This window comes from Lonchura striata, chromosome 2 (genome assembly GCF_046129695.1).
Source record: "Lonchura striata isolate bLonStr1 chromosome 2, bLonStr1.mat, whole genome shotgun sequence".
Taxonomy (NCBI): Eukaryota; Metazoa; Chordata; class Aves; order Passeriformes; family Estrildidae; genus Lonchura; species Lonchura striata.
In genome coordinates, this window is record NC_134604.1 from 85,329,322 (window position 1) to 85,339,514 (window position 10,193).

At 44.4% G+C, this 10,193-nt stretch overlaps 1 protein-coding gene across 1 annotated transcript in view; it reads right to left on the reverse strand.

Moving 5' to 3' along the window:
• GABRA5 (gamma-aminobutyric acid type A receptor subunit alpha5) overlaps window positions 1–9,140 on the reverse strand; it is a 56,175-nt gene extending 47,035 nt beyond the window's left edge. Inside the window, exons 1-3 of the mRNA XM_021546712.1 lie at window positions 9,014–9,140; window positions 8,315–8,369; window positions 7,538–7,690 (exon numbers count right to left, since the gene is read on the reverse strand). Of these exons, the coding sequence (XP_021402387.1) occupies window positions 7,538–7,623 (86 nt within the window). The 5' untranslated portion in view covers window positions 7,624–7,690; window positions 8,315–8,369; window positions 9,014–9,140. The remainder of the gene's footprint in view (window positions 1–7,537; window positions 7,691–8,314; window positions 8,370–9,013) is intronic.
• Window positions 9,141–10,193: the final 1,053 nt, after the last annotated feature.

Sequence of the window (10,193 nt, forward strand, 5' to 3'; positions counted from 1 at the left end):
CATTTCTCGGGAACTACTGGCTGGGGAGCTGCATGAGAAGTACAGGTTTGCCTGGAGATGCACCTTCAAGTATGCTTGCAGGTGCTGTTCAATCTTTAAATGACAAACAGATTCTAATTTTCAAAGTTTCTATAATTTACTGCCAGAACAAAGGATGAACTGTGACCTTATCTGAGGATAACAAACTCCCACTACATTAAAATATCCCACTGGGGTATCACTGGGGTATCTGAAAAACATACTGCTGTACAGAAAACACAGTTCTTCACTCCTCCTCTCTCTTTTGCATAAATTAGTTCTCCCTTGTAGTATGCAAATAACAGCAATGTGTAGTGGGCCTCATTCCATATCTTTTGGGCCAGATTTGTGTTTATTCTGAACTCTTCTTTATTTCATCATTTTATCCATGTCTCAGACCTAGGAAGCTGCTCACAGCACAACTAACAACTCGCATTTTTAAATCTGTTTGATTTTCATTTAAAGATGCTTTGGAGAATCCCCTGCTTATTAATGCCTTTGCTTACCTAAAGAATAGACATGGGAGATTATCCACAAGCATGCTTCACCTGCAGCAAGCAATAAGCATCTCTTAGGACAGCTCACACTAGGTGCTTATTCATGATTCAGCCTCTGCTGAGATCACCAGCAAATCCTCCAGCTGTGACAGGGCACACTGCCCTACCAGGAACTGAACCCTGCCTCGTGCACCCTGCCAGCAGGCAGGAATAGCTTACACTCAGCAACCTGAACTTGATGGGAGACAATCATCCACAGACAAAAAAAAAAAAAAAAAAAAAAAATCCATGTTTATTTACTACCAGTTCCCAGGAAAATAAATCTGTAAATAAATAGAGAAGCTCTGAGCATCTCTCTGAACAGCTTTCTTTGCAAAATACTTGCAGAAAATGCAGAAAATATGTGGTTGCCTTACCTAACAGAATAGGAGTCATACAAAGAAAGACAAAGGGACCTCAACCTGGTTTTACCTGCATAAGGTTTCTACTAATGAGACCTCACTGACACCCCTGTAGTGCATCTGGAAGTTTAAGTGACACCAGACCTAGCTCAGAACAAGCTGCTCTCAGCCATGTATCCCCTCACAGACCTGGGGACCCACCCCTGCCCTGTGCTCGTTCCCTTTACAGTTTGTATGGTCCTGCTGAAAGAGAAAGGGATTGCAAAGCCTTTCAGGACGTGGGAGCAAGGTCAGGTCGAGGGAGCACAGATGTGATTCCCTGAAACACCAAAGCCCATGAAAACGCCTGTTTGAGGAGGTTTCTAAGTGCAGTTGGCACTGCTGCAAACCTCAGCAAGCTCCACACTGCAGTTCCCAAGGCCACCAAGGATCTCCCGTCACTGCAGGTGGAGGCATAGCCACAAATCTTGCCTATTTTTCATCTCCATGGTCAAAAGACCAAGTTAATTCTGTTTTCTTTGCTGTGACCACAACCTCTAGTGAGCAATTGAGGCAGACAAGAAAGACAGTTAATCCAGCAGATGAAAACTGATTACAGAAACATTAGACATGTTTTCAGGCTGGACGATTCCAGAAAAAAGACTGTGAACTGTTTTTTGTCAATTGTAATTCAAGGGATTCACCATTTAAAAGTGAATATTCAAAAGTAGCAGCCTAACAAATGCAAACAGGAGACAGAACTTAGAGATCTTCTTCAAATGCAGCAACCACAACGAATGCTTTGATAAAACCCTAGTATAAAGCACGAAAATCCAGTATACCTAGAATACTATTTTCGACTTTTCTCATCTATTTTATCTTTTCTTTTTCATAAGAAAGAGATATGCATCATGCTGTCTGACTGCTACCCCGCATCAACGTAGCAACCCATTTTCATTTTCCACTGCATCTGACAAAGAAGCGGAGAGATCAAACTTCATTTCGTTCCTATAAGTTTCATGAGAAGCTGTGACTAGACAAGGGGAGAGCAAAAAATTAGTGCCTCATTAAGTAAAAATGTGAGGTTAGCAGTCATCTATTCCATCTGCCTCGCTGGCTGGGCCACTCAGTATGCATGTAGCTCAGAAACAGCCTCAGCAAGACCAGCCCCCCTCCTCTGTGACAATTAAGAGGTATGGAGGAGACTTGCAGGGTCATTATGAAAGATCTTGGGAGAAAAGGACAGTACAGGTAAAATGTAGGTCTTGGAATGGGAGATGGGAACAAGGGATATCAAATGAGGATCTGGGATTATTGCAAAGATGCAGTGCTGGGGGCACAGGACACAAAGCTTCACTAGTTTCTCTGCTCTTGAAAAAGCTTGTTATTTTTAGGGCTTATGGCTGAATCAAAGCCAATTGAACTCTGAGAGAGGATTTCCATTGAACTATTTTTGTGGGAATGGGACAAAATCTACTTAATTCTCAGAACTGCTCCTCTCAAGCTAACAAGAGGTGCTGCTTCCTCCTATCTCAGCTATGTACGTCTTGCACAGGAATAGTACACACAACCCATACACTGAAATACTTTTGTTTCTTCACAACAAAAGCTAATTAATAGAGGAAAAAGATGGAGAAACAACTATGGTGAAGACTATTAAAAAGTCTGCACTTCTGCAAAACTGCAATCCAATTTAGATTTGGCAGATCACCCAAAAATGAAGGCATCTGATTCCGAATTTCAGTGAAATGCTGGTATTATGTGAAGTTGCATTTGTAGATGGATTGCTGTTTGCTCTTATGTAAGTGTGACTTTTTCTGCCTTAACAGAAAGTTAGCATGTAATTTCTGTTATTGAGATTGCTGGTGAAATGCACGTTTTGGAGTAAGAGCTGAGATTGTCGTGACATGTAAAAAGACATGCAAACTCTACTTGCAAAGTTACATGCATATATTAGATACTATATAGCTCAACGAATAGAGAGAAATAGGTGCTACCTACCCTAAACTAATTATTTCCACACAGCTGAGGATTAGGCTTTATCAACATATTAGTAGGTAAGCACATTATTGCTCTCTGCAGTAAAAAATTTTTTTATAGCAGAAATTTTCAGTTAGGGATAAAAATAAACCTAAGAAAAAAATCTTAGAGAAATGCTAAGAAAATTCAGAGATAATTGCATTTAAAGCTCATTATTGAACATAAACTAAACCAACCAGGAATACTTCTCATCACATTTATTTAATATTGCAATTTTAGGATAACTGAAAAAATCATAAGCCACAGAAGGGGCCCATCAGTGTAAAATGTAATAACTCTCTAAAGATGCTCAGCTATCTCTTCTGATGATTTCATAATTTACCACTTTAAACATCGTCTTTTTTGCCATCTAGTCAGAATCAGGGTAGGTACTACTCACAGCTTAGTTGTAATAAAAGGGAAAAGTATGGTAGATATTTAATGATTTTCCCAAAATGTCTTTAAAAAGAAACGGTAAGAATTTCTGGAAAAAATAACTGAAGACTATTTTACTACAGAAAGCTATATTTTACTCCCTCTCTTTTAAGAGTAGTGTTTCTTATAGCTTGCTTTAATAGGATTGCAATTATATCTGAACTTCAGACAAATTAACGGTTTGTGGAAGACAGTGGAGAATGCAAACTTTTGGATAAAGCCAGCTGGCCAGACATCAAAGGAAAGAGATTTACTTTTCTAAGTTAGCTTCTTGCCACCCCTTCCGTAAGGATTCTTGAGATCTAAAAATGTTGATTTTGTGAATTTGTGCACTGAAGACTCAATTCTTTCACATCGGATTAGAAGACTGACTAAAATGATGAAATTTTAAAACTATTTTCAGATTCTTAAGAAATAATTTAATTCTTTTGTTTAGCAAGAGTAGTGTTTTACTACCTTCAGGGAAGGAACAATTTGTGAGCAGTGCAGTGAAAGCCTGTTTCTCACAGGGTGACATTTCCAGTCCTCCCCATCCCCTGACATCCTAATGCCCCTTTCGATGTCCTGAGCTGCTTCCAGGATCATTAAATACCTCCCAGCACTCTCATCTCCCCATGTCACTGACCTGCAGCTTCACTGGGACGCACTGCATGCCAGGGCTTCTCCTGCACCAAGCAGAGCTGGATGGCCAGAGGGACACTCCTGCTCTTTGGCCAGCTGGCAGGCCAGAGATGCTGAAACTGTTCAGCTGTTTGGCAGTGGGACTGACTGATACCTGTCTGCCTCCTGCATGCAGTTCTAGACAGCAATTTCGTTTTCCAGTTATTAAAATTTTCTAATGGGTTCAAAAAGCTATGTGGAGATATGAAGAATGAAAGGCAGACAGAATAAAAAAATAAACAGACAAGCATGACTGCATAAGTATACAATAATTCTTACAAAATTAGTCTTTAAAAATATGAAGAAGAACTCCCTAGCATCACAAGTACTTGAAATGAGGTATCCCAGCAGAACTAACTGCTTAGGGCTGCAGAGACTAACTTGAAATAACAGCTTGAAGGAGAGGTATGTTTTGCCTAAATAGCAGGATTATGGTCTTAGTAATAATGGCTGTGAGCTGGAGAAGTATGTGAAAATACAGACACACCACGGACTGAATTCTTCAGAGTGTACAGAGAAATTCATGGTTGGCTACACATAATTGGGATCTTCTGTTCTCTGTGTTTCTGCTATTATAAATATTATTAGCAGATGGCAACTATACTGTGGGTACATGAACAACGTCCATCCCTGTTGGTTCTGGCTCTTAGACACATTTCTGAAATTGTACATCCAAAACACAAACACACCAGGACTGTGCATCACCAGTGTGACCCCATGGACAGCATGGGACTTGCAGAGTAAAAGCTGGCCAGCTTGGAGCCAGCCATGGGCTACCTCATCTCGGGGAGATCTGTGTGCAAGCAGCTACACGTGGCAGCAACCCTCACAGGGCTGCCACTACCTGCACGTCCTGAGGGCTCATAAGCAGTCTTTTATCTCACCTAAAAATACTCTTCATGGTTTTATTTTACTTTTAATCATTCCTTAGCTTTATTATTAATGTTTACTTTTGAGAAAATTGTGAGCTACCTTGAAATACTTACGTAAAACACCTTAACCTGTTAGAGCATTATACAACTCAAGGCTGAATTCAAGCAGGCTTGAAAAAGCTTTGACTAGTGCTGCACCATTTCTGCAGAAGTAGATTCATAAAACTGTTATACCAAAACCAGGAGGGGGGGTTCCTTCAAAACCTCAGTTCATCTATATCTTTGCATTTTAATTTAGTGATTTTTCTTTAGATAGCTGCTACCAATTATGTCTACCGTCCTCCTCTACTGCCTACTAATGTGGATAATTCTCAATAGTCATTACACATTTATGTTAAACACTAATCACAGTCTTCTGCTGAGATTTCTCAAGTAGCCTAGAAGATTGAGATACATAATTTCTGTTTATGTTACCAGACATTGTGCATCAAAATCCCCCAAGGTGGCTTTGGCTATGTCAGCAAAAAACGTATTTATGATTTAATATAAATATGGAATGACTATGGAGACCTATAGAAAAAGATCTTCATCTTATAACGTCCTACAGTATTTTGATTTTTAATTTGTGTTCCTTTGACCAATCACTTTTATCTAGCACATTGCAAAACTCATTGCAATATAACAGGGCAGTAGAAACATGGATGAAGCTAATAAAGAAGAATCTGGTAGCAACAGCAAGTGTTATCAGTATTAGATTCCTGCAGTTAATACAGCAGCCTACATGTTAATTGTACTCCTCCGTCCTGAAGAGTCAGTCCCAAAGCACTTAGCAAATTACACTCTGAAACTGCTTCTGCCTCTGAAGCAGAAGAGCTGGAGCATCCTCTGTCTTTTGAGCAGGGTCAAAATTCAGCCCTAAGGCAGTGTGTGAATGGTGCAGTGAATTGGAGCTGCTTATCTCTGCAGGCCTGGACTAAAATTACTAGATCGGAAATGGGGGGCAAGGGGGGTGGGGTGGGGGGAATTTACGTGATGATCTCATTTTAGTGCACAGAAGCTTTTTGACTAACTTGCAGAAAACAGTGTCCTAGTTTCCTCTAACTGTCCTATTCTGGTTATCTGCCAGGTTACAGGTCACACTGATTTCTACCTGGGACTTGGATTCAGTACTGGCTTTGGAATTGAAAAGGAGTTAAACCATCTGGGTTTTGGGTTGTTTGGCTTTGGGGTTTATTGCATCCTCATCTCTGCATCCTCACCTATTCTCCTGTTAGAGGAGATACACACTTAAAAGACCCACACACCAAACAGGTCACACTCAACTAGGGCAATGTGCTGCCTTCTGCAGGGATGATGAACAACCAAGAACAGCATAAGGTTATAGTCACCAAGATCTTCTCGATGTGGAAATATTTTGGCAAACTACAATAATGTAAAGACAAGTTTAAAGCATGTCCCACTGCCCTCTTAAATTCTGTCACAAAATCATGGGACACTTTTGCCTTAGACCATGGTATAAGAAGGACCAGGTTTTTCCAAGGTGAATAAATGAGTGTGGAACTCTTTGCATCCTTTGTAGAGTGCAGCCCTACACCTGCTCATATAATTCTCTGAGGTCATAGGCTTCTGCCTACCTGCACAGGACATGTGCTGGATACCAGGCTAAGCTTTGCTTACAGCATAGATAGTCACCACTCAAAGTTTGGTCTTTCTCCTAGTTCCAATCTGGAACAAATCCTTTTGCTTGAAATCAGAAACTGATTTGCATCTCCATTTTGTATCTTCTTATAGCAAGGAATTGATGGGTGCGCTTGTGAATCAGCATGTAGGGAGGATTCATTTTTTCTGGTGAAATCATAAATAATTGTTCTCCTCCACAAAGAAGAATCAACCTACATTTCCCAAGCACTTTCCAAATGCTTTTTCCAGATTCTATTGTATAGGTCATATTCAAAAAGTTCTTAAGATCTCTGGGTATAGGAAAAACATATAAATAGAGGGTTTCTGAATTTATTTTTCATTTTTTGAGACCTACAGTTGGAGTATCTCTTTGATACAGTTTTCAGAATATCACTGTCAGGAAAGCATCCAAAGCAAAAATTAGGAAACGGGATTCCTTGCTATATGCTTCAGGGAAACACGATTTCTAATTATTCTAACAAGTGTCAAACTCAGACATCCTTCTAAGCAGTCACTGTCTTAGGTCACTCGGGAGGAAAGCCTGTACCAACTATTAACGTGCATCAAGTCTCACTATCACAGTTTTGGGGTTTTTTTTGCACTACTGCCTATAACTGGCAACCATCAGGTGAGGGGGAAGGTGCAAGATCCCAACATCACAGACAAAGGGGCAGAGAGCACCACAGCCCTGGCTGTTCTAAACCCAGGTGAGAGCACTCAGCAGCTGTAGGCCTGGTCCGAGCTCCTTGTGCCCCACAAGCCTTTCCCTATGCCACCATAGCAGGCATAAAGAACTGATACAAGAGAGCAAATCTGAACAGGAGAGCAAACCACTCCCTTCCCCCTGACACCAGCACCTTAAGATGAAACGCAAAGCCCGCTTGTTTTGTTCAGCTGCTCCGTACCACACGGAGCCAAGGTTTCTCATCTCCTTAAAAAAGCCATAGCAGAAATTCAAATGCAACTGGCAACTCACCCAAAGTGGCTGGCTAAACTCATGGAAACACAGAAGAGGAAGAAGTTTTTGATCATGATAAAGTCAGAGACCATCCCATTGTCCATTCCAGAGGAGAAGAAGAATGCAGGTGGTTGCTTTGGTGAAGGTGCAGCTGTTCACTTTGTTCTTACACTGCAACAATACAAAAAATTGATAAATTATTGCATGGACAGAGAGCAGGATAGCGGAGTTCAGCTAACATCGCATCTTTTGCTATCTGCGTTTTTCACAAACTTATCTAGCTTATGTAAACATCAGCTGTTTATGTAAAATTATGTATCTTCAAGGACATGTTTTACCTTCTGCTGTCAGCAAACTGCAAAACAGGAAAAATTCTTTGTGGCCCAGCTTTTTCCAATATTCATCTGTGGTACAAGTAACTAAAAAAATAGCCACCATTTTCCAAATGCCAATTTCAACCCTTTACCTATTTCAACAACTTCCACATGCCTGCAAACCCAGGGCTGTGTGCAGCCTCCGCATCCTTTCCTTCCATCGCAATTTTTTCCCATTAAATACCCGGCTTCCCTTTCCAAAATCCCAGTTGAAATGCCAAGAAACACCTACTGCTTCTTGGAATTCATACTGCTGATGCACGGCTTAGCAAAAGGAGGGTGGGTTGTTGGGGGGGGGGGGGGCGGGGGGAGGAAGAGGGTAAAAAGTGACCTTCCTCGCAAAGGCACATAAACCTCACGCTAGCACGAAGAACGACAGTAATGTAGCTGCTCCAGCGACTGCTGCTTTTTGGATACCTGCCTCAGCGACCAGATCACCAATTTCAGCATTGTGCACTAACGTTTTCCTCTGTGCCCTATTAAAAACAAACAAAAAACCAAAACCACAACAAAACCCCCCAAAAGCCAACGAAACAAAAAAACAAACAAATCACCCGGAACCCAACAAAAACCCCCAAACAACCCCCAAAATCACACCCAGAGGGGACTTTCCTGGATTTTCCGCCTGAGCCCTGTGCCCCCGTGCTACATCTCTCAGCAACTTGTTCTCCCACCCCACCGGAGCCGCAAGGCAAAACGCCCGAACCAAAAGCCGCCCCCCGGGGCTCCCCCGCCCGCGCTGCCCCGCGCCGGGTCCCGCTCGCTCCGCACGGGCGCTGCGGGGCCGCCGCTCCCTTCCCGCAGCCCCGGCCGGCCCGCACCTGTCCGGCGACCGTCGCTCACTCGCCGCCGCCGCCCGCGCACCGCGCCCGGGGCGACGCGCGCCGCTCCGCTCCGCGGAGGGTGGCACCTGCCCGCCCGTGCCCGCTGCGCCGCTCCTTCCCGTCTCCCCTCCCCGCTCCCCACGGCACCCCGGGAGTGCCCCCGCCCCGTCCCCGGCCGAAGTTTCCCGCGGCCATGTGCGCGGCGTGGGGCGCGGCGCTGCCCGCCCGGGGGTCTGCAGCCGGGGCTCCCCGCCGCCCTCCGCCTGCCCGGCCGGGCGCGGGAGCCCGGCGCTTACCAGCCGCCGGCGGCGGGACGAGGACGAGGGGGCAGTGTTCGCCCGAAAGTTGCGGAGCGGCGGCAGGAGCGGAGCGGGAGCGGCGGCGCTGCCTCCCGGCCGCTGGCAGGCGCGGCCCCGCCGCAGCGCCGCGCCCGCGCCGCCCCCGCGCGGAGCCCGCGGCCGGGAGCGCGGGGCGGTGCGCGGGGCGCGCCCGACCCTCGGGCACCCGCGGCCACCTCCCGCCAAGGGGCCGCTCCCGCACCCGTCGCTGCCTCGGGAGACTTCAGCGGCTCCCGGAGCTCCCGCACTGGTCTCCCTCGAGCAGCCCCCACCGAGCGCCCCCCGGGGCAGGGTCCCGGGCGAGCCCGGCCGGCACCGACTGTCCTCGGGGAGAGGGAGCCCCTGCCACAGCCCGGCGGTGCAGGGGCACCCAGCACGGCCGAGGCTTGCCGGCGTGTAGGCTCGTTGCACCACACGTGTATTAGCGTACCTATGTATAAACACACCCCTACATACCCAGATCTTACCTATACTCCTTTTCCAGAGGACCTAACCTAAACCATCATAGCTCTTAAATGCTGAAGTCGTAGATTTATATCCACAACATAAAGTCTCTTTTTACATCCTCACTTTTAGACATCCATAGTTTATATATTGGTGTTGCATATTCTATAAGACCTGCAATAACTTCGAGATTTCCTTGAGATTGTGTGTGGTGCTATTCCTGACAAATGGATGCATTGTTTCACAGTTTCAATGATAGGAGCATTACACTCGTTGTATGTTCAAGCCACATATATAATGTACTGCTTGCAGGTTCATGTTGAGCTAGATGAAAGATTAAATCAATGTTGTATAGTCCTACTTCCTGGGGATTCCTTGAGATGAATGTAACATTTTGCAGCATGCGCATCTTACACATGATAATATATGATTTCAGAATATACTGCCGTGACTATTTCAAAGTAACACTCCAAATTCAGTTATTAAATTATCAGATCTAATGAGGTAGTGCCTGTCTTTCAGACAGTGTTATGGATCAATGAAGCACTTGTTTTTTCCTATATCTATATAAAAGCTCTATGGAATTAATCCCTCCACTGAAATCAATATTGGTTCTGTAGTTCATTGCTACAGAGGGTGCTGGTCTGTGTGCCTAGTTCACAGTCTGCACTGTCTGAGTTGAAAAATGGTCCTT